Consider the following 25,460-nt stretch of genomic DNA (forward strand, 5'->3'; position numbering starts at 1 on the left):
TTTGTTACAAGGGGAATTGAATACAAGAGCAAGGATGTCCTTTTGCACTTGTACAAGGCCCTGGTGAGACCACACCTGGAATATTGTGTACAGTTTTGGTCTCCAGGATTAAGGAAGGACATTCTGGTAATTGAGGATTCAATTCACTGGGTTGATTCCTGGGATGGCAGGGCTGTCTTACGCAGAGAGATTGGAGAGATTGGGCTTGTACACGCTGGAATTGAGGAGATTGAGAGGGGATCTGATTGAAACGTTTAAGATAATTAAAGGATTTGATAGGATTGAGGCGGGAAATATGTTCCAGATGTTGGGAGAGTCCAGTACCAGAGGGCATGGATTGAGAATAAGAGGTCAGTTATTTAAAACAGAGTTGAGGAAGAGCTTGTTCTCCCAGAGAGTTGTGGAGGTGTGGAATGCACTGCCTCGGAAGACGGTGGAGGCCAATTCTCTGGATGCTTTCAAGAAGGAGCTAGATAGATATCTGATGGATAGGGGAATCAAGGGATATGGGGACAAGGCAGGGACTGTGTATTGATAGTGAATGATCAGCCATGATCTCAGAATGGCGGTGCAGACTCGAGGGGCCGAATGGTCTACTTCTGCACCTATTGTCTATTGTCTAAAACCTTATCGCCCACGTGAATCTCTTGTTCTCTTGTTCGTTTGTCATACCATTGTTTCTTTCTGGTCTGGGAGTCTTTAAGATTTTCTCTTGCAAAGGCGCATACCTTATGAAGCCTTTCCCGGAATTTTAAAACATAGTCAATCACACTGGCTTGAACTTTCGGAATAGACTACTTCTCTTTAAGTAGGGTTAAAGGTCCTCTGGGCCTGTGACCAAAAACGAGCTCAAACGGAGTGAACCCCAGGGATCGCTGAACTGTATCACTTACTGCAAATAACAGAAGTGGTAATGCATTATCCCAGTCTCGAACGTTTTCCTGACGATAAGTTTTAATCATGGTCTTTAGTGTAGCGTGGAATCATTCCAACGCTCCTTGGGATTCCGGATGGTATGCAGAAGCTAAAATTTGTTTGACTCCCATCTGGGTCATCATTTCCTGAAATGCTTTGGATATAAATGTACTCCCCTGATCCAATTGTATTTCCTTTGGTAGCCCCACTGTGGGAAAGAATTTAATGAGTGCCTTCACCGCCGCAGGGGTCCTAATATTCCCCAGAGGCACAACCTCTGGAAATCGTGTAGCAGCATAAGTCATGGTCATGGCGTACTGTCGCCCACACGCAGTTTTAGATAAAGGACCCACAAAATCCACAATGACTCAGGAGAATGTCTCCTCACAAGTGGGTAGTGGTCGGAAAGGTGCCTCAGGGATAACTTGGTTCGGTTTTCCGACCACCTGACATGTATGACAACTTTTACAATAATCAGCAATATCTTTTCTCATGTTTGGCCAATAGAAATCTTTCATGAACCTATCCACTGTCTTCCTTTCACCCAAATGTCCACCTAAATGTCCCTTTTGAGCTAAGTTCAAAATTAAGTCCCGATACACCTTCGGAACTACTACCTGATGTACCACCGCCCAATGCTCATCGACCGGCATCGTGGTGGGCCTCCACTTCCTCATCAGCACACCCTCCATCAAGTAGTAACCCTTTGGCTCTTTCTCAATCTCTGTCTCAGAAAGAACTGACTCTCTCAATGCTACCAACTCCTCGTCGCATCCCTGCTCTTTTATAAATTCCCATCTTGCTAAGGGTAGGTCTACCTCCTCTCCTTTACTCTCTTTCACCTCCCTATTCTCCGTTTTACCATCCTTTAACCCCTCTTAGTACAGGGTCGGTAGAAACGTCTTAGCCAAATAAACACTGGACTGATTTAAATTCGTCTCTTTCTCAGCTACCTTTCTCGACATGCTGCGAGTGACTGCGCATGCTGGATAGATCTTGGAATCTAGGGGCGTGTCCTCAACACTTAGAGGCTTACTCGTCAGTTTCACTGCTGAACACACCTCACCACCTGCTAAATCATTACCAAGAAGGACGTCCACACCTTCTTTCGATAATTCTGACTGCACCCCTACTTCAACTGGTCCATATACCAGATCACAATTTATAACGATCCCATGCAAAGTTACAGCTTCTCTATCTTTTCCTATGCCTCTCAAATTTACCTCTCTCGTCTCAGGACCAAAATCTAATACCTTACTTAGAATCAATGACTGATCAGCTCCAGTATCTCTCCAGATCCTCGCTGGAACTGGGGTTTCTCCCTCTTTCACAGACACGATCCCTTCGGAAATTAATTTCTCACGCCCCTCTCTTATTTTATCGACCTCGGCCTTTCTCGTCCATATGCTGATCGACTCAATACACCCAGTAGGGACTGCTGCTTTCCCTTTCCCTGTCTACTTCCTCGGAGCAAAGCACGTAGATGCAATATGACCAACCTTTCCACAATTAAATCAGGTCAAGACAGGAACCCTCCTGACAGCCTGCCTTTCTTCCTCCTTCCCTTTACCATTAGCACCTGGCTTATTTTCTACCTTAGACGGCGGGCTTTCTCTGCCGTCCCTACGGTCTTTCTGGTAACTCTTATTCGAGGAAAACATTGTCTTGTGGGTTAGGGCATATTCATCTGCGAACCTGGCAAATTCTGATATAGACTTATTCGGCTTCTCGTTCAAATACATCCGGATATCATGCAAAACACAATCTTTAAATTACTCGATCAGAATTAACTCTCTGAAATGCTGGAAATTCTCCTCCACCTTTTCTACTGCACACCAACGATCCAAGAGCACACCCTTCTCATAGGCAAACTCTGCATACGTCTGATTCCACACTTTCTTTAAATCTCCGAACTTTTGTCTATATGCTTCAGGGATTAACTCATAGGTCCGAAGGATGGCCGACTTTATTTCGTCATAATCCGCAGACACGTCCATGGACAATACCGCAAATGCCCTTTGATCCTTCCCTTTTAACACAGTTTGTAACAACGCCACCCATTGATCTGTGGGCCACTTCTGATTCACTGCCAACTTTTTCAAAATGCAAGAAATAACTATCAACATCTGTCTTCTCGAACGGATATACTAACGTAAACTCCCTACTAACATTAAACTTCTCCTCCCGGTCTGGCCCTTGGACTCTTCCCTCTTGCCTTATCTTCTCCATGTCCAGCTCATGGTGCCTATGTTTCTCCTTTTCCCTTTCCTCCATCTCCCTTAGCTGGAGGTCATACTCCCTTTTCTCCTGTTCCGTGTCCAACCTTAACTTTTCCAACTCTAACTGAATCATCCCAACAAATGGTTTCCTTTCCGGGAACAGATCCAATGCATCAGGTGTGAACACATCCTTGGATATGTAATACTGGGCTATGGCCCTCTGTATCTCCCACTTCTTCATTGACGACTACACCTCTGTGATATTTAAACCTTTCGCAATATTCACCAAATCCGTCTTTGTGGCATCCTCTAGCGCCTTCAAAGTCGGATTTTCTAAACATTTGTCTATATCCACCTTTGCTGGTTTCCCGTCTGATTACACACGCAACCAGATCAAATTCTGGATTTATAGCCCGAGCGCCGGTCCCCCAATTTGGCCCCAATTTTGTTACGTACCCCGTAACTGCGTGTCTTACCAGCAAGCATAGAAGTGTCCGTTGGAGTCTGGTGGTACTATTTTCAACAGTTTTTCTTAGTAAAAATATACAAAACAATATCAATGCAAATATACAGATAATATACGTTTGCAATACTAAACCTAAAAGTGTGGGTATAATAGTAATCAATAATAAACCAGCGCTATCGTTGTCTAGGGAATAATGAATTGTCAGATGGAAATATAAAGTTCAGTTCAGTTCATGCAGGGTGAGGTAGTTGTTGGTCGATGTGTTGTAATTGTTGGGCAGAGAGAGAGAGAGAGAGAGAGAGAGAGAGAGAGAGAGAGAGAGAGAGAGAGAGAGAGAGAGAGAGAGAGAGAGAGAGATGAGAAAGAGGGCGCGCAAACAATAACATCGATGGCCTTTGCCAAACTTCCTTTACGATTTCGATCCGTCGATGTGTCGTTGTTGTTGCCATTCAAGTGTGATCCCTCCGTCCTTTAGCTAGACCGTTCTTCCGTGGTCACCTAGGCAAGGGCGGACACACACACAAGCCCCCACCGGTCTCGCTATAAACACTGCGAGTTAAAATTTACCGACCCTTCATTTCGTCTCCGATGTCCCACACTGTCTCGTGGGTTTCTATTGCTCACTAGCGTTTCTCCTGTTGCGCCTGAGGGATTTCACCCCAGACCTCAATTTTAACACCACTCACGGGTTCTCAGGTGTCAATCAGGTTTGAATGACTGAACCCATCAAATCAGCCCCCTCTGGCTGTCCCTTGAGGGATTTCAATGAATAGAACAGTACCAAGTAAGCAATCCTTCTTCAAAAGACAATAGCAGTAAATCTCCTCTTCTGTCATTAGGAGACGTTTCTCCTTGTGTACCTCTTAGCTGTGCCTCTCTCTCATTCTCTTTCATGAGCTGTTATCAATAAAAACTGCACCGACAGATTCCCTTTTGTCTCTCTTACTTCCTTGTTAGCAGCATCGAAGTAGTAGAGATATGTGATTCTCCAAACAGGGGGTGGGCATGGGCCACTCTGCACTATTCTTGCCATCAGAGTTGTTCATCCTTCGTAACAACCCGGAATTAATATCTGTAACAACAGAGACCAGCTTTCCTTTGGCCATCTTAGGCTCTGAGCAACCTTTTCAAAATGCTGTAAGTATTTATCATCTCTAGTCTCATCAATTGGAGGGACCAACTTTACTTTTTGGCTGGCAATAAACGGTACGACCAGCTCCATAGAGCCAACAACTTTCTTCTCGAGCCTTAACTTATCCATTTCATATCGCCTCTGTTTTTCGGCCTTTCCCCTCAGTTTGCCTGCTTCCCTAGCATCATACTGCCCCTGTCTTTCTTTTTCCTCAGCCTCTAATATAAATATATCAAACTTCATTTGTTCCAGTCGTAACTGGATATCCTCTTTATTCACAGGAAACCTCTTTAACACCTTTTCATCAAACAGCTGCGAAGCTATATGTCACTCATTATTTTCCTCTAAATCTCTGGCTTCCTCATAGCCGCTCTATCTCAGTATTGTTCAGCGCATTAGCAATAGCCAACACTTCATCCTTTTTGGCTTTTCCTAATACCCCAGGGGTTGTCACTTCCAGAAATGCCTCAATAGAAATATCCACTGCTGTTGATTTTCACACACAAATAAATCAAAAGAGGAGTAACCAATGAAATCGATAATTAATTGTTCAATAAGTTTCAATTTTATTTCGTATCCCGGACGTGCCCCTATTTTGTGACGAACTGTAACGCTTTAGAAACGACCCAGCAGCAATAGATTACACATTGAATCTGAGTCTGATGTTATAACCATTATCTTAATTAGTATCTACTTATAATATATTAACAAATATAAACAAAATTTCACAGTGTTATTTGTATAACTTTTTGTAAATATAAATATAGAGCTTGGGAAAACAAGGTTTTGAGTGTTGTGATGGTGAAGATAGAAAGTGTCACAGGGATACCCTCTTCTAGAGATCACCACACAACATACCCAGGCAAGTGTTAACTCATGAATGGTCCCAAACTCCACTTCTATGGATTATACGAAGTGACAAACACCCATACTGGAGAAAACTGTAATGCTACCTTCTGGTAATCGCAAACTGGCTATTTCCCTCAGGAACCTGGCCTCAGTTACCTTGTTTAGTTTCCAATTATTCCCAGGTTCCACTAATTACAAACACCTGCTTTCCATCAGCAAGTACAGTATAAAAAGCCTGTGAGCACTACAAGGAAGGTAAATGGTAGAGCAGTGAGGAATACAGTAGATCAGAGTGATCTAGGAATAATGGTGCATAATTCTAGAAGGTGCAATCTCATATGGAAAAGGTGGTGAAGAAACTTTTAGAATGCTGACCTTTACAAATCAGAGCATTGAGAATAGCAGCTGGGATGTAATGTTAAAATTGCACAAGGCATTGTTAAGGCCACATTTGGAGTATTGTGTACAGTTCTGGACACCGAATTATAGGAAAGACCTCAACAAAATAGAGAGTACCGAGAAGACTAGAGTGTTACATGTATTTCAACACCTAGGTTACAGAGAAAGGTTCAACAAGTTAGGTCTTTATTCTTTAGAGCATAGAAGGCTGGGGGGTGGGGTGGTGCTTGATAGAGGTATTTGAAATTATGAGGGGGATAGATAGATTTGACATCGGCAGGCTTTTTCCATTGAGAGTAGGGGAGATTCAAAGAAGATGACATGAATTGAGAGTTAGGGACAAAAGTTTCGGGATATCACGAGAGGGAATAGCTTCACTCAGAGGGTGGTAGCTGTGTGGAACGAGCTTCCAGTAGAAGTGTTAAAGGCAGGTTCGATATTGTCATTTAAAGTAAAATTGGATAGGTATATGGATAGGAAAGGAATGGAGGGTTATGGGCTGAGTGCAGGTCGGTGGGACTAGATGAGAGTAAACGTTCGGCAAGATCTTGAAGGGCCGAGATGTCTGTTTCCGTGCTGTAATTGTTATATAGTTATGATAACACCTCACGACTCTTTCTCCACGCCCGTGTTCTGCACTTGGGTTTGTCCACCGCTACGCTCGTGTAAGAAATTGAACTGGCCATAATGAACCCAGCGGACAGGAATCCCCTGCAACAAGCTCTCGGCAGCCAGGGCTCCCTCCAGGGCTTGCACGATCAGCTGCTCTGGGACATCATGGAGAACCTCCGTTCCCTGTCAGTGGACGTAAGAAAGGTCAGTGAATAGCTTGACCGAGTAATCGCCCATCTTACCCCGACGACTCCCGGAGCTTGCTCTGACCAGACCAGACAGTCCGTACTGGCGATGCCCGATGCGTCAACAACACATCCTCCAATTGAGCCGCACGAACCTGAACCAGAACCTAAGCCGGAGATCTGGTGAAGTGCCGGGCTTTTCTAGTGCATTGCTCCTTGGTGTTCGAGCAACAGCCATCCCCGTATGCCACGGACAGATCGAAAATAGCTTACGTTATCGGGTTGCTCCCAGGAATTTCCTTAGCAAGGGCCAACGCGATTTGGGATAATCAGCCAGAGACTTGCTCGTCCTTCCCCTCCTTTATCACAGAAGTAAGTAAGATTTTTGACCATCCCGTCCGTGGTATAGATGCCGCCAAACGTCTACTCATCCTCCCTGAAGGCTCACGCAGTGTTGCCCAATACTCCGTGGAGTTCCGAACGCTAGCGGCCGAATTGCGCTGGAATGATGAGGCACCCCAGAAGGTATTCCGGCAAGGCCACTGTGATAAGGTAAAGGACGAGTTGTCGGCTAGGTATGACACTAACAGCCTGGATTCAGTGACCTCCGTAGCTACCAGGCTGGACAATTGGACTCCGAGAAAGCCTGACAGCCACGGTCCACCTCACCTTCTTCAACCGGCCCTAACATTTTTCCCCCTTCCGTTTCCCGGAGAGCTCTCGCTTCTACTGTTCTGGTGAGTCCGACGACACTCCCTACAGCCTCCCAGACTCGGATGCAGATACCGGCCACCGTGAATTACTAACTACAGTCTCTGTCCCTATCCGCTTTGGTTAATTCCGGAGCTGGGGGCAATCTGCTGGACGAGGACATAGCCTCCCTGGCTGGAATAGCTCGCGATCTGCTAACTACACCCCTGGAGGCCCGGGGCCTGGACGGAAAACTGCTGGCTCGGATGACCCATTGTACGCCTTCCTTGACCTTGATCCTAGCCGACAACCATCGAGAGGAGATACTGTTCAGTCTCAATCGTTCACCTCAAGCCCCGGTAGTTCTAGGGTACTCAGGGCTGAGCAAACACAATCCCCACCTCGACTCGTCTACCGGAAGGAATGCCAACTGGAGCCAGTCTTGCCAGGCCAACTATCTCCCAAGGAAGCTACTGCAGCCTCGTCGGTCCCGGAACCCCTCGATTTGTCCCGAGTCACACAGAGTACAATGACCTGGGACCAGCATTCGGTAAACAACGGGCTCTTTCCCTACCTCCGCCACGCCCATATGATTGTCCAATCGACCTTCTCCCCGGGGCCTCGCTATCCACCAGCCGCCGTTTGACTTATCCCGACCAGAGACAGGCCATGGAGAAGTACATTTGCGGGTGCCTCGCGGCGGGCATTATTCAGATCTTCATCTTCCCCGGCAGGCGCCGGTTTCTTCTTTATAGAAAAGAAGGACGGGTCGCTTCGTCCTTTTATTGATTACAGAGGCCTAAGCAATTAACAGTTCAGAATAAGGACCCTTTGCCACGCATTGGTTCGGCCTTTAAACCACTGCATAGAGTGAACATTTTCTCAAAGCTGGACCTTCGGAACGCATACTCTCGTCACGGTGAGGGAGGAGGACGAGTGGAAGATGGCCTTTAATGCCCCTCCAGGCCACTTCGTACATTTGTCATGCCCTTTGTCCTCGCCAATTCTCCCGCTTTTTTTTCAAGCCCTCATTAATGACGTACTAAGGGACTTTATTAATCGGTTCGTATTCGTTTACCTCGATGATATCGTGATATTTTCTAGCACCCTCCCCCCCCCCCCAAGAACACGTACGCCATGTCCGTGAAGTCCTCCAGAGACTGTGGGAAAAACAATTATTTGTGAAGGCGGGGAAATGTGATTTTCACGTTCCTTCGGTCAGATTCATAGAGAGCGGGCAAGTGAGAGCAGACCCCGAGAAGATCCAGGCAGTGGAAAAATGGCCAAGGCCCACGACCCGCAAACAACTTTAACGATTACTGTGGTTTAAAAGTTTCTACCGCCGGTTTATCAGAGACTACAGTCGGATGGCGGCCCTCCCTTACCCTGCTTACCTCGCCTACTGCAAATCTCTATTGGGACTTTGAAGCCGACTCGTCGTTCACCGACCTGAACAGCAGTTTCAACACCGCTCCTATCCAGGTCCATCCGGACCCAGCACGTCAATTCATTGTCGAGGTGAACGCCTCTGACTCCGGGGTAGGTGCAGTCCTATCCCACCGATCAAGTTCGGACGAGAACCTTCACCCCTGCGCCTTCTATTCCCGCCGACCGCCCCCCGCCGAGCGGAATTACGACGTGGGGAATCGGAAACTCCTGGCGGTCAAACTAGCATTGGAAAAATGGAGGCACTGCCTGGAGGGGACTGGCATTGGAAGAATTGAGGTTCTGGCTGGAGGGGGCAGACAACCGTTTGTAGTATGGATTGATAATAAAAACCCGGGGTATATTCAGACTGCCAAACTTTTGAACTCCCGCCAGGCCCGTTGGGCATTATTTTTCGGACGGTTCAGGTTTTCCCTCACATTCCGTCCAGGGTTCGAGAACGGGAAGCCGGATGCGCTCTCTCGCCAATACGACTCCATGGAGGACACTTTCAGCCGAGGGACTATCCTGCCACTATCCTGCGTGATTGCCACCCTCACTTGGAAGATCGAGTCGAAAGTGAATGAAGCCCAACGGGATGACCCCGACCACGGCAATGGACCCGGCGATCGCCTGTATGTGCCCATTTCCGTCAGGTCCCAGGTTCTTCAATGGGGGCACACGTCTCGGTGCGTCTGCCATCCTGGGAGTGATCGCACCCTAGCCCCCCTGAAAAAAACACTTTTTGTGGCCGCCCATGGAGGCGGATACCCGTTCCTATGTCTCGGCATGTTTCATTTGTGCACAGGGAAAAGCCTCTCATTGACCACCTGCGGGTTTCCTTCGTCCTCACACTGTCTGTGGTAGTTCCTGGTCATACATCGCCCTGGACTTCGTCACCGGTCTACCCCTTTCATATGGGAACACCACTGTACTCACGTGGTAGACCGGTTTTCCAAGGCGGCGCATTTCATAGCCCTCCCTAAACTTCCTTCCTCTCAAGAAACCGCAGATTTTCTCGTCCGCCACGTCTTCCGTCTCCACTGAATTCCAGCAGACATCGTCTCCGATCGAGGTCTTCAGTTCGGCTCACAGGTGTGGAAGGCCTTCTGTCAAACCTTAAGTGCATCGGTCAGCCTGTCAACCGGCTTTCACCCCGAGACGAACGGGCAGACGGAACGGATCAACCAAGACCTGAAGGCGACGCTACGTTGTTTAACGACAAACAATCTGTCGCCTTGGAGCGACCACAGCCCGTGGATTGAGTACACCGTCAACTCTCTAGTAAACTCGGCCATTGGAAGATTCCCATTCGAGTGTACCCTGGTGTACCAAACCCCGCTCTTCCCGCACAGGAAAAGGAGATTGCGGTGCCATCGTTTCAGGACCATATCGATCGGTGCCTTAAAGTGTTGGGAGGAGACACGCAAGGCTCTACCCAGATCAGCACAACGTCTCAAGAACGAACATAGGAAACACGTCCCTCGCTTCCGGGGACCGTTGAAGCCGTTGACCGTTGACCGGACGTGTCAATCCCGCAGCGGTCCGCCTAATATTGCCAAGAGCACTGCGCATCCACCAAACGTTTTATGTTTCCCAGTTAAAGCCAGTCTCCGTCAGCCCCTGGTGTCCCCCGCCTGAGACTCCCGCAACTGCCCGTATCGTCGATGACCATCCGGCATACAGCTTCCGAAGAATACTGTATGTGCGCCGTAGAGGCAGGGGTCTCCAATATCTTGTAGAAGGGTACGGTCCAGAAGAGCGTTCCTGCGTCCCCAGCTCCTTCATCCTAGACCCTTCCCTCATCCAGAATTTCATTCGGGACCATCCAGAGAGGCCTGGAGGATCGCCTGGATGATCCGTTTATGGGATGGGGTACTGTCATGGTCTGTTCTGGCAAACCCCATCTGTCTACTTTCCTTAGGTATTGGGCCTCAGTTACCTCGTTTAGTTTCCAATCATTCTCAGGTTCCACTAACTACAAACACCTGCTTTCCATCAGTAAGTACAGTATAAAAAGCCTGTGACCACTACAAGGAACTACCAGTTCGTTGGTCGACGCCGGTGTGAGTAACCTCGTTTCTTGGTTCTTATTAATGCCGGTTCTAAGTCTAGCATCGCTCCTGGATACCGACTCCACCCTCGCTACGTTAATAACGCCTCCCGACTCTGCCTCCACGCCGGTGTTCTGCACTTGGGTTCGTCCACCGCCACGCTCGAGTAACAAAAACTTGCTCCGGCAGTTCGTAGTTCCAAGTCGTAGTTGCTAACACTGCAAGCATATGTGTTCTCTTTCTCTCTCTCTCCCTCTCTCTCAATGTGTGTCTCTGTATTTTAATCTGTACAGACAGCAGGAAGCCTGTGACTGACGTCAAAGTCCCATCTTATTTAGGCGCACTTAAAGTGACAGTTCGTAGTAAACAAAACCTGCGAGTTCTTAGCAACTGGTATTCCAAGCCAAGATCTTCCCTGAATTTTCCATGACAATAAACGGTGTGATGCACGAGTATTCACAGACTGAAAAATGGCTGGGAGCGGACACAGACTATTTGTTTAGTTCCACAGGAATACTCTTTCAGTTCTGACCTTCGCTAGACTTTGCATTGCAAGAAATGATGGAAGATGTGCACTGCTATCATGTCACTCACTCTGCCAAGCGTTTGAGCTAATGACCTGGTTTGTGCCCGAGCCTAAGTTGTTCCAAGAAATGTGCAGCAATGTCACCTACTGTACAAACTTGGAAATTGCCCGATGTAAACTATATATTATAATATGGAAAATATTGTCATGCACTCCCACGTAACTGATTTACTTGTAGTCGTGAAATACGCGAAAATTCCAATGCAATCTTATTAAGCAACGGTTTCTCATCAATAATGTGCTCGCTGTTAGTTATTTTGGGTTTCACCAGGAACACAGTGCATTGCCGCCTTGGCTAATGGAACCCTAAGTTTTCGACATTTAATGTGAAAAAGACTTCTTGTCAGAGCATATTTGAAAGATTCGCCACCACCCCAGTCTGCTAGACAAGGTCCCTGCATGCAACGATCAATATGGCAGAATTTGCTGGAAGTCATCATCTGAGCATCAGGTCATTCTGGCAGAATCCCAGAAGGCAGAGACTAGCACGGCACCACCTTCAGGTATTTCGTAATTAACCTTCTTCCAAGGTGAGATCAGGAGTGAGAATATTTACCGTTGACTTCGCAAAGGTCAAAAGCTTTTTCAAGTCCTCGGCATTTAACTCAATTCGCATCTAGATGCAGCAACAAATTCTGCATGTGCAGATAAGTAGCCAACTTTTGAAAGCAAATGGCCTCACCGTCAATGATTAACCTCCCGACAATCAACATCCTGGGAGGCATCTCCGACTAGGAAATCGTACACAAGCCATATTTGTATCATGGATTTAAGGTGTCTCTCTGAGGCTTTGTATTCCATTCTTTTTCTTCTAAGCCATCATACAAAGACAGGTATGTGACAGAATAAAATCTTCTTACTTTGCAACTCCTAAACTACACAGGAAATTCAGCACCAGTGCATAAAGCAGATATCTTAATCAACTGTTTATCAGTCGCTCCAATACATTCATTTATATAAACGGTTTCAAATGACATTTCTAATTTGCATATTCCTAGTAAAACTGTAGGAAGAAAGCCACCAGCTGTAGGGGACACGAAGGACTTCAAAAGCACCCCTAATTCTCAAAGCTATGACTTCAAATTTAGCTTCTTAGTACCTCTGTTTTTCTACATATAGGCACTCAAAGGACAGCCAGCCAATCGCATGTGTGAAACAGTAAATTCAGTAGAAGTTCAGGACAAGAACTCATCCATATAAGTCAGAAAAAGTACAGGTTCTTAGTTGTCAATGAAAAGCTGGTGGAAGGATTGGATATGTAAGACATGTGGCCGCCTGGAGTCCAATTAAGGCAAATTCGGTGTCTCAACACTTCTACAAAAGGCTGGCTAAATCGTGCCTTCTACTCTGGATCGCCGCTGAAATTTTGAACTGTTGAATAAAAAATACGATCCGGTGTCATTCTCTTCCACTTTCATTTGTCCATTTATCTGCTTTGAAATGAATAATTGGAGAGAGCCCTGCTGGTACCCGATGGACTAAAATCTCTTTAATATTGCTCCTACTTTAACTATGTTTTCTTTTCGTTTAGAGTTTTGAAACATTATTATAAATCTTAATATTGCTCTAATATATCTTTGAGATAGACGAAAGTCTCTGCAAAAGAGAAATAAAAAGAAACAGAAGACTCTCCAACTACTTTGGAATCGATTGGATAGTTCCTTCAAAAGCAAAGAACAGAACTCTCTGAGGAATTTCAACATCGTATTTTTAAGTTGCACGCTGTTCAACTAACTTTAATCGAACATGATAAGGAAATTAAAGAGAATAAATAAACTTTGTCGTTAATGGAAACTGACTCAAAAGACATGAGTAAGCTTTGCAAAAAATATGATTATCTAATGAAAAAATAACAAAGAAGATTACCAACCTGGAAAGCAGAAATAGAAAAAACAATCTATGTATTGAATAATCAATTGAAGTTGTCCACCCCACGGAGTCCTTTGCAAGTTTTTTAAAGCACCTATTCCCTGATTGATTCCCCCCCGTGCCTAAGTTGGACCGTGCCAATCGATTACTGCTCCCGAAACCCAAGGTAGATGAGCGTCCCAAGTTAGTCATTTTAAGCGGTCATGAATTTCACATTAAGGAGCTTTAAATCCGACATAACCGTCGAGTTGGAATGATTGATATCAATGGGAAACTGATTAGATTCGTGGAAGATTATACACCGGAGGTAATCGCTGAAAGTGTTAAGCATAAAGAGGTCATATCGCTGCTTTATAAGGAAGGGTTGAAAACCTCACTTTGTTTTCCTCGCACGCCTGAGAATCGTTTTGGAAACTGGTGAGCGGAAATGGCTGGGATCCGTTGAAAACGCGCAGAAGATTAATCGTTTAATATCTCTTCCAATAGCAATCATCTTTTAAATGATGAACAGAATAAGATTTTAATAAACTCACGTTTTGACCGTTTATCTATTTATCTATCTATCTATATACACACACATGCATATATACATACATACATATGTATATAGAAGGTTCAGATTAGACCCGATTTATTAAAAATCGATATTCCTATTTTAATATACGGTGACTGTTAAATGTTGTCCATTCTCCATCCTAGGAAGTATCAGAATGTGTGATTTCCTTAGATGCGGAGAAGGCTTTTGAGCGAGCTGACTGGAATTACCTATTTAAAGCCATAGAGCAATTTAATTTTGGGCCCAATTTTATCTATTGGATTAAATTACTTTACTTATCTCCCTCTGCTTGGGTTCTTACTAATTTTCAGATTTTTAAGCCAATTAAACTCCAACCTGGAACCAGATAAGGATGTCCGCTGATTCCTTAGCCTTTTGATATGATTTTATAACCTTTAGCATTTGCGTTTCGAAAGTCGAAAGATATCACTGGTATCTTTAGGAAAAGTACTATTCTCGCTTTATGCCAATGACCTCTTGCTTTTTAAATCTAATGTGACTACTTCTTCATCATCTATGTTTTGTTTATTGACTAATTTTAGTCAGTTTTCAGCATACAAATTGATGTTACATAAGAATGAATTGTTTACTTCAAATAATTTTATACTAACGGATATTAACCTTAAAATTGTAAGGGAACAATTTACATACTTGGGCGTAACCATCAATAAGTACTACAAAGATTTATTCAAAGAAAATGTTTTAACCTATAATGTTAAAAAAACACTTTATAATTGGTTGCCTCTTTCATTATCATTGAATGGTCGATTTAATTCTATTAAAATGTATATTTTACCTAAATTTCTATACCTCTTTCAGCCGTACCTGTACTCATTCCTAAGTCTTTTTTATAATTCTCTAGATTCGAGTCTTTTTTTCTATATATGGAAGAACAGAAAACCCCAATAAAATAAAACCCACCTTATAAAAGAAAAAAAAAAGAATGGTGGCCTTGCTTTACATAATTTTGTTTTATTATTCGGCAATTAACATACGAAATTTTACATTCTGGTTATATTATATTAATCGTGACGATGGTCCAATATTGGTCATTTTGCAAGTTAATTCTGTTGTAAAATATTCCGTTATCTCTCTTCTTGGAATCTCTCTTCCTTTACCTGTAAATAAATTAACTGATAGTTTGGTGGTTAAGCACACGCAAGGATATGGCTACAGCTTAGAAAAAAACAATTCGGTTTCTTGAGATTTTCTGTTTTTTGTCCAATTTTCCCCCCTAATCTTTTCTTTAAACATCTACAACCGATCTGTTTTTTAGAGAATGGGATAGACTAGGTATTGAAAGATTTAAGGATCTGTTTGTTGGAGGGAATCTCTCTTCTTTTGAGCTGCTTTCAGTGAAAGATAACCTATTAAATACCCTCTTTTTCGATATTCAAGGAATAGAGATGTTTTGTGATCCAAACTGCATGCATTTCCCACTAGCCCGGATAACATTATAATAGACGTTTTTTTTTTAATTTGAAACCTTTTGAAAATGGCTTAATATCTTATATTTATGGTCTGTTTTCGGGATTGAGAATGGCTCCTTCAGATAAAATTTAAAAAAGATTGGGAAAAGGATCTACAGACTTCATTATCTGATGAGAGCTGGAGGGGTATTTTCAAAATGGTTAATTCGTCATCATTATGTGCTCGTCATTCCCTTCTACAATTTAAAGTAGTACATAGGGCTCATATGTCGAAAATCAAGCTCTCGCGTTATATTGCAGACATATCTCCTTACTGTGACAGATTTACTAATGGAGAAGCTTCAGTAATTTATATGTTTTATTCATTTTCGAGCCTTGAAAAATGCTGGAAAGATTTATTCCAAACTTTTTCTGTACTTTTTTAAAGTTAGTTTTAACTAAATCTTTTGACTTTCTTATTTGGTATTGTTGAGGAAAGAGTTATAATTTTGGAGCTTTCTCATTCTTGGGTACTGACTTTCATTTCTTTTATGGCTAAGTGGGCGATCTTGCTTTCGCCCCCCCCACACACATGCGATATGCTCAAAGTTTATGTGATGCTATGTCATCTTTAAATCGAGTGAAGATTCGTTGCTCGGTTTCCAATTAAAACCAAGATTTTTAAATGTTATGGGGACCCTTTCTGAACTATTTTAACAATCTTTGGATAATTGTTAAAATATAGACCTGGGCTATTATTATAAAACACTATATGGTAAAGTACTTTTTTTTACTGTTGTGCTTTTTTTCCTAAATTTTACCAACTAGCTTTGTTTTGGTAGGGGGTATAGATTTTTTCTATAATATAATTAACCATACTATTGTATTTTATCATTAAATTTATTTTATTTTGTTGGTCATCATTGTGGTATACCGTGGTTGTATCAGTGTGATTTATATACAGTGCATTTTGTACTATCTTATTTTGATTTATAATAAGTATCCACATGAATTCTGTATTTGTGTATATGAAACGTAATAAAATATTGGAAAAAGAAAGAAGTGAATAATTGGGCCTGTTTATTATTATATCAAATACGGAGTTGGTCAATGCTATTAAATTAGTCATTGGTGCTACATATAATGAGACATTTCTGTTTCTATTGCAGGACTTTTTAAGAAAGACGCTTCGAATTCGTTCCTGGATTGGTCTTAGTGATGCTGCGTCTGAAGGCGATTGGCGCTGGGTGGATGGATCTGATTATTTTTCCTGTCCAAAGTGAGTTTATTTCTAGTTTGTCCCACTTGTCTGGCGTTGAATGATAAAGGGAAAACAAAATACCTCAGCACTTCATGTTCCGGGAATTATTTACAACATAACGATATAACTAGGTTTTCTAATTTCAGGTAGTCCTTACCTCCTGTGCTAATGTTTTACGTGGCCTGTGATTCAGCCGTTGTTTTCTCGGATTTGTTCTACTTCTGTAGCCTCACTTCCCTCATTTACATCACCCTGTCTCCTATTTCCAACCACCTACAAACCACATAGTTTGCTAGATTCCTTCGTCCAGCTGCCCTCAACTTAATGGGCCGTTTTCAAGTCATTCTTCCGTATCACATTCCAGCACTATTGTCCATGTGTCCTGGCTTGTCAGTATACAACCTGTGCGCCTAAGTCTACAGCTCTCCCTCACTCAACTGTTTTATTTTTCCTGCCGATTATCTTACGAGGTCTACCTGTCTCACCTCACATTCCCTTCTCTGTATACGGTTTCGTTCCTCCCTCTACACTTATTCTAGATACAGCAGCTGGACCCCAATGTCGACAATTCCTTTTGCTCTATTGATGGATCCTGAAATCCCGTGTTTTGCAGCATTTTGATTTTCCATCAAATTCCAGCATCAGTAATTCTTTTTTTCTCCAGCATTTTGCAGTGCCAGGTTGGATTGTAAGCTTACATTTCAGACGTAGCTCACGGAATTGCATTGGAGCTTTATTTTGAAGCTGTTGGCCTCCCTGATGCTCATTCATATGAATAATAATTCAATGACAATGCCCCAACCGTTGCTATTTTAGGCAAACATCATCTACTTCACAGCTCAGCTAGTCGACTATTTTTACAGACTGCCGTTCTGTTTTTGATTTTTAATGCTTTAAAATTAGGTTTCCTTACTGTGGTGTAATTGGTGAATCAAGGCCTTCTTTACTGACAAAAAGACTCGCCTTAAAACAGATTCAGAAATGGATCTGCAGATGCTAATCCGATTGATAGTTAAAACTAAGATTTAAAGCTAGAAAAAATGATTTAGAGCGACTCAGAGTGAAGTGTGGATCTGTGGTCACTGAGAATATTGAAAAGATTGCATCAACTGGTGTAATCCAGACAGCGTTGACTACTTTTTACATCGGCTGCGTGCATGGGCCCAAGGAATCAATGGCAGCTATACAGTACATATACGGATTTAATGCCTGGAGAGAAAATTGAAATTTATAGAAAATTGTGGGTCTGGTGTCGTGGAATCACTAGGTCTGTGAACACAAAGACGACTGACCTTCTGATGTTGGAAGTATTAGGCAAAAAACTGCAGTTAAAAACGGCCTAGGCAAATATATAAAGTTTCACACAGAGAAGGAGCCTCAGGAGCATGCAGTGGGAGTTTCTGTAGAGGGAATAATCTGCAATTTCGATCGATGTTGTGCAGCAAGTCGGTTTAGCAGGAAAAACCTGAACGCAAGAGGTGGGAAAGGGTTACGTGAGTCGGATAAGATTAAGTCCTGAGATGATAATCATGGAAGCCAACTCACTCATAAAAAACATTGAATATAACCGAAGAATCTATTACCCAGATTGGGGCTCATTTTTTATCAGCGGCAGGGAGACCTCTAGGCTCCCGGACGACTACAGCAGAGAGCAATGCACCCGGCTACAGCTTCTATCACATCCTGTTAAGGATTTAGAGCTTGTCATGGAGAAGTCAGGATAATTTGGGACGCTGAGAGATGATAGTTAGGATATATAGTGCGGTCGATACAACCAATGGTGAAGGACACAGGAAATTACGTAATAGGCAGGAAGAAGAAAGGGTTTAAATAGCCAGTGCAGAGTACACCTGGGGCCACCTCCCTGAACAACACTTTGGAATGTGTTGAGGGGGATGGGCGAGTAAAGAAAAGTCACAGCGGTCAGGTGTCTGGAACTGAAAGGAAGGGGGAGGGAGATGCGGCGACCTGTTGGTAATAAGGGATTAGATAGTTAGGGGGACAGAAAGATTGTATTTACAAGAACGAGATTCCCGATGGCACGTTACCTCCCTCTTGCCTGCGTACTGGATATATCGGATATTGTCCGTTTCACCTTACGAGGTTAGCATCCAGAGTTGGTGATTCGGGTATTTACCAATGGCATAGGTAGGAGGAGTGTAGAGGTTATGCAAGGTTAGTACAGTATATTAGGTGTTCAGTTACAGTGCTGGACCCCCAGACAGGTTTTTGGAATGCCATAGCCCTACGTGTGACACAATGAACGGAACACCTGGGAGGCAATATCTAATCCGGGTGGCTCTATCGTGTCCACATAACCTTGTCTTTATTTTCTAATAATGGAATCTCCTGTCACTACTGCAGTCTTTGTTCATCGTCTTTCTCTTCGGACTCGCAGTGCCAGACTCAGCGCCATAGATCTGCTCGCTGCGGCCTCTCCTGAAAGGCATTCCTCCTCAAGAATATCCAAAATGGTACACTAATTATTGAGTAGAACCGTCACACGTGAACGATACACGTGCTGTCCAATTCCCTTTCTTCTTCTGGCATCACCCAGTTACCTGCATCCTGAAACCTAGGGGTGAGTACTGCTCTATTGCTCACATCTATAACTTACTCATTCACCAGCATGAGCAGAACATCATCGAGCTGCAGCTGCTGTACCTTGACTTTCTGTGGGAAGTTCTAGCTCGAAGAACCCGGTGCAGATGTGATTATCTGGGAGTATGAATATCTCCGAAAATTCCACCATCTCAAACACAAGAGAAAACGTAGTTCCTGTTACCATTCTCCTTGAACTGATTGCGGCATTGCAGACGAAGAATCAAAATTAAAAAAAGACGCTTATCAGATAATTACTTCGCTCAAACCTGATGAACCGAAGCCACCCTAACACCGACTCACTCAGACACATAATCCCCGCTCCGCCTGCCATTGCCTTACACTTATTCTCTTTTCTCGTGAATACTCTTCAGCGATTGGATGCTCACTAAATTGCCGCGAAGGGTGGCTGTTTTAAACTTCATCCGCGGATTAGACATTGGCTTCGTGGAAGAAGCCAGAAAATGGTAGCAGATTGTTAATTCCTTGACTAGATGCCTGTGATTCGTAGAGTGCCGCCGTGATAGGTACTGGGTCCGTCTCTTGTCGTCATCTGCTTTAACGTTCTGGATGATATTGTGGTTAGATGTGTCAGTATGTTTGCTGATGACAGCAAGATTGGAGGTGGGTTGGGTGTAGTGGACAACGTTGAAGACTATAACAGCTTGCAGCGGGATCTTAACCGGCTGAAAATTGGGCTGAATAATATTAGATTGAATTTATTGCCGGCAAGCACGAGGTGCTGTACTTCATTAGGACAAGCCAGGGTAGGCCCTCCACAGTGAACCCTAGCGTACTGAGATGTGTTGTAGAACAAAGAGATCCAGGAATACAGGTTCATAATTTTTTGAAACTGGCGTTGCAGGCAGATAGGTCCGGAAAGAAATGTTTTATCACATTGGTCTTCATAAATCAAAGAATAGAATACAGCAGATGGAATGTTATAATAAAGTGGTATAAGACATTGGTGAGTTCTAATTTGGAGTATTGAGTGCAATCTTCTTTACCTACGTATAGGAACGATGTAGGTAAGGTTGAACGAATACAAATAAAATTTACAAGGATTTTGCCAAGACTGGAGCACGTGAGTTAGAGGAAAGTTGAATAGGTTAGGAATTTTATTACATGGCAGGTAAAAGAATGAGGAGAGATTTCATAGAGATGTACTAAACTATGAGAAGTATAGATAAGGAAAATGCAAGCAGTGTTTTTCCATTCAGTTTGGGTGGGACTACGACTAGAGGTCATTGGTTAAGGGTGAAACGTGAAATGCTGACTGAAAAATGAGGAAAATACTTCACTCAGAGCGTCGTGAGCACGTGGGATGTGCTGCCAGCGCAGGTGGAGCATGTGAGCTCGGCTTACATGTTTAAGGGAAGTTTGAATAGGTACGTGTATGGTAGGGGTATATAGGGCTATAGTCCCGGTACAATTGAATGGTACTACACGGACTAGATCGGCGAGGGGCCTGTTTCTGTGCTGTACTCTATGATTATATTATAAGTGTGCTGGTCTCGCAGCCAGTTATCGGTTGTTAAGATCGGTTATCCGTCCCACTCTTCAGCTCAAAAAATGAAGAGCGCTGGTGGAATAGCAGCCAGTGGTAAAATGCAGTCAAGAGTGGAGGCTGATAAGTCAATCATCAAGTCACATAGTCAAGGCATATGCTGCTTTGATGCAGGAGGGAGATTCAGTCCTGAAGACGGATGCAATGGTTTCGAGGTGGTTGATGTTCGGCTATTTATTGAAATGTAAATTGGAAAATGATAATGTTCAAATAAACTGATGTGAATTTATGCACAAGTCTGAAAGCCAAACGCATCTCCACCAAGTTATTAAGAAAGTAAAAGGCATGTTTGTTTTTATTCTGAAGGGATTTGAATGCAGTAGTGAGTAGTTTGTTGCATTAGCTGGAGGTTTGCGAACAGTTTTGTTCTATTAAAAATATGAATATACTTATCACAGGATGAGACAAATGAAGGTTCAAAACTACTGCCGCAGAGTATCGGGTTTGCTGGAAGATGTGACTGTGAACATTATCCTCAGAATTTCGAACAATGAATGATCTCGATGAAGTTGCATGCAATAGACAAAAGGAAATAGCTCTAAAACAAATGCATTGGACTAATATTATAGATCCCCAACACATCAATTGATAACTACTGATTAAACATGTATTTACCAAACGGAGGGCGCAATTTCGATTCTGCGCAATTACCAAGGAGGTGCTCTGTGCCAAAGTCATAATTAGTGCAGTCATCGCCATCTCCACCTGGAATCGACAAATGCCAGATGCCAGGTGAAGCCTTTCAATGTGAAAGTACCAAACGCATCAGATCACGGAAGAGTGAAGCAAAGGAAAGTCTATGAGACCAAGTAGATATTTCTGTTGTAGAAATGATAAAAGAAGTGCTACAGACCTGGCATTGCATGGGCATAAATTTCTTCTACTATTTCACCATTCAGTGGTCTCTGCTGACAATATGCCCAGTACCATTTACAGCTTCTGTGAAAGCAAAACTGACTCGGCCTGCATGGAACAAGACCTGAATTACACTCAGGTATGAACTAATGTAGCAAATAGCATTTGTACCATATTGCTACTGCAATAACAAGCTTTACTGAAATATCAATATTGCTAATTTCCATCTACTGAAATAAAGTCCTAAATTCCAAACCAAACAAGCTGAAGGGATTACTTCAGCTTAGTATTGCCATATTGAGAGTATTTCCTTCTCCAAAATCAGAAGCTGGGTAAAAAGGTAGGCAGCATATGCTGGACTTCTGGCTACACCATAGCCTGATGCATAAGTATGGAACTGACGCCGAGATTGAAAACGTCGTCCTGTGCATAATATTGTTTTCCTTCTTTTATTTAGAAACTGGAGCGTAGGGGAACCAAATAATGCTGAGAACGCCGAGGATTGTGCAGAAATATTTGACAATGGAAAATGGAATGATTTGCCATGTCGTGACAGTCAACGTTGGATCTGTGAGAGATCTGCATTGATTCCCTCTTCAATATAGCAGTTGGTACCAAAAGAGCAATGACCCAGTTGGTCAATGTTGAATATGATATACAGATGTTATGTTCTATAAGCACCCATTTTAATCTATCCAAAATTTGCTAATGTTTTAAAAGGTATTCCAGTCACTCGTTCGTGTCCTTTTCGACATTTCACATTTGTCGTTTTTCCCACTACAACTGTAATGAATTTAGATCACGACTGCAATCAAAATATAGAAGTGTACTCCGCCGTTTGTAAACCACTTGGAAACTGCCCCCAGGCATTAAATTATCTAGTAACTGTGGCTGCTCCATCTTCATCAGTGAACCCTTTGAACTTGAAAATGTGCTTTACAGAAAAGTGGGTACGTTTACCCTGGAAGAAGATATGCATCCCTGATTACTTGATGTGGGAAACTGGCAAATATGCATAACGAAAGAAGACTGACAGAATGCATTTGGGGCAATGGACAAAGCAGATAAATTTGCAGTCGAATAGAAACGTTTTTTTTTTATTATCAGTGTCATATGACGTGCCTTATTTTTCCGTTTTGAGCCAGCAGTCAGTACAAGACAAAAAAAGTTCGTAACATACGCAATTAAATTCTGCAATAAAAGCATAACGATGAAGTGTTCAGGTTCAACGTCTCAAATATTCAAAGGTCAAATCACGTAATTATATACAAATCTGAAATGTTTCTAGTTTACATTACCGTTCAGATAGCTGATGGTAGATGGTAAGAACTTGTTACTGCATCGTTAGGTATAAGTCTTCAGCCTGTGACGAGATCCGAAAGTGTATTCATTATGGACTGTGCCTTTTAAAAGAAAGAGAGTGTGTGTGCACAAATTCAAAGAGAGTGAGAGCAAAGAGTAGCTCATGAGTTGCTATGGAGACGGATGAACGGAGCGATAAAAGGAGAGCTGGCGTTAAGCTTGTTTGGGATATATACAAGGTCGGCTGACTATTCAGACAGTCACACTAGACATACAGAAGAAATAGACACTGGATGAGCTTTGTGTGCCCACGGAAGGGTGGGTTTTGCTTGCAGTGTGGAAAACGGGTGACCGGTGAAATGCTGTTGGTGTGTTTAACCCTTGCTTAGGCTGATAGCTTTACCGTGTGAAGTTGGTATCGTTTTGTGTTGTCACTGTCGGTGACTTCACCAGGTCTTCGGAGGAAAACGTGGGAGAATCGACGACACCGGATTACTTGGAAAATACATCACCTCTCTCTCTCCTCAAATCTACTCAACGCAATATCACGAACGGAACTGACTTCATACCTATACCATCGTAAGACTGTATCATTTACCACCTAAGGTTGAAGAAGTTTGGTGTTTCATATTTACACACTTATATATGCATAAACTCTGTTAGCATGTTTACTTTATCTTGTTTTATATTACTTTATTACGTAGATACTAATAAAATAGCGTTTAACAGAAGACTCAGACTCTAAGCTGTGTTACATTTCTGTTGGTTCATTTAACCCGTTAAGGCGTACGTAACAGGCTTCCTGTAAGCCTCTTAATGGTAGTAACGAGACATGTCCTGGTTGTGACGGCCTTTAGTAATGAATGTGACCTTCTTGAGCGACAGTCTCTTGAAGAGTCCTCGGCAGTGGAAATGGTTGAACCCCGATACAGCAGGCTAAATTTGTATTCCTCCTCATTGTCATGCGATCCCGGTTATGGGAGGATCCATACCATTCAGAATACTCTCTGCCTTGCATATAAACAAATTTGTATTTCGTTAGCCATAGAACAAATCTTCTGCTCAAACTTGTTGTGTTTTGGAGGAAGGATATGTTCATATATCTCCAATCACAGTAAATCTAGTTAAACAGTGGATACAATTATCGGACTGGTAGTGTTTATCTATTATCCAAGAGTAACAGGCAATGCAAGGTGTACTGGAAATAGAAATATGTACTTGCCTCTCCGTTTGAGCGTTGCGTCCATTTGGAATCCCGGACATAAAAGTTGTAATTGGATTGGAGAGGTTTAGGGGAAGTAAGCAAGGATATTGGCTGGACTGGAACTGTAGCTACGCGGAGTATTTCAAAAATTACCTTGGAACAAAAGTAGCTGATTGGATACGTAACTGAATAAATTAGGAAATACATGTTTGTATATTGAAACTGTTATTCGAGAGGAACCACTTCCCTTTGCAGAAAGACAAAGAACTAGGTGATATGTTTCAAATGGAAAACACTTCTTTAGCAACCAAATGCGCTGTAGAATTCGTTGTATGAAAGGGTACACGATGTAGAAAACTTTACAGCATTTGAACAACAGAAGGTATGTACATGGGGAACCTTAGCATTTAAAAACAGATATCCAACGTTAACACTTTGCATTAAACTGGGCTACATTTCAACTAACAGTAACAACTTGGGCTGGATGTCAAACCAGTGCATCTTCACTGGTCCTTCCGGTTCCAGGACATTTCTGTAGACCCTGCCCTTTTGATTTCCGATGCATTGACAGGCCCAAACCTCTGGTGCTATCTGGAAACCACCTCTTCATTATTTCAGATAGTTCTTAAACAGTTTTTAATTCAGTAGACCATTCGTAGAAAGTCGACCGATATTGGGGTGTGTGACTTCGAGTGCCAGAGATTCCAACTCCTCTCGACCCATTTGTCCCTCCGCTATTCGCTGTTTCTTTTTCTCTCTGCAAATAATGACAACAGCCTGCCTATGGAAATTCAAATAAAGCATATCGTACAGATCCGCAGTTTTAATGAACTTCTGTATGTTTGCTCTTGTATAATATATTTGCACAACACTGGAATACGTTGAGGAGCAGACGCTTATGAAGTCTCTAAAGTTGATGATCTTCCACTGAAAATTAATGACATCCCAATGTCTTCTTTCCACCATAACACGTTTCTTCCCTCCCACTTTGTCCCACTTTAGTGCGACCATTTTATAATCAACAGAAACTTTATGTTCCTTTTTTACTGCTGACCAGATTCTTCATAAAGGATAAGTGATATCTTCTGTTTCTGGTTCTCGGGTCTCGATGTGTTTCTTTAGACCATTCATTAACGTCAGGAGTAAAACGTTTGCTGTATCTATTGACTAATTGCAGTGTACCACTTATATCTGTTTATGCTGAATGCGGCCACCATGCATTATTTCGTGCTACAGACACAGGCTCATTTCTATAGCCAGTATTCAGTTTGAACACACAACTACGTTTAGCAAGAAGCTTCATG

At 42.9% G+C, this 25,460-nt stretch overlaps 1 protein-coding gene across 1 annotated transcript in view; it reads left to right on the forward strand.

Annotated features, from left to right (window-relative positions):
- Positions 1-23,545, forward strand: part of LOC132405919 (C-type lectin domain family 10 member A-like) — a 55,555-nt gene extending 32,010 nt beyond the window's left edge. Inside the window, exons 14-15 of the mRNA XM_059990899.1 lie at positions 16,536-16,645; positions 22,108-23,545. Coding sequence (XP_059846882.1) covers positions 16,536-16,645; positions 22,108-22,255 — 258 coding nt within the window. The 3' untranslated portion in view covers positions 22,256-23,545. The remainder of the gene's footprint in view (positions 1-16,535; positions 16,646-22,107) is intronic.
- Positions 23,546-25,460: the final 1,915 nt, after the last annotated feature.

Source organism: Hypanus sabinus, chromosome 16, assembly GCF_030144855.1.
Source record: "Hypanus sabinus isolate sHypSab1 chromosome 16, sHypSab1.hap1, whole genome shotgun sequence".
Lineage (NCBI taxonomy): Eukaryota > Metazoa > Chordata > Chondrichthyes > Myliobatiformes > Dasyatidae > Hypanus > Hypanus sabinus.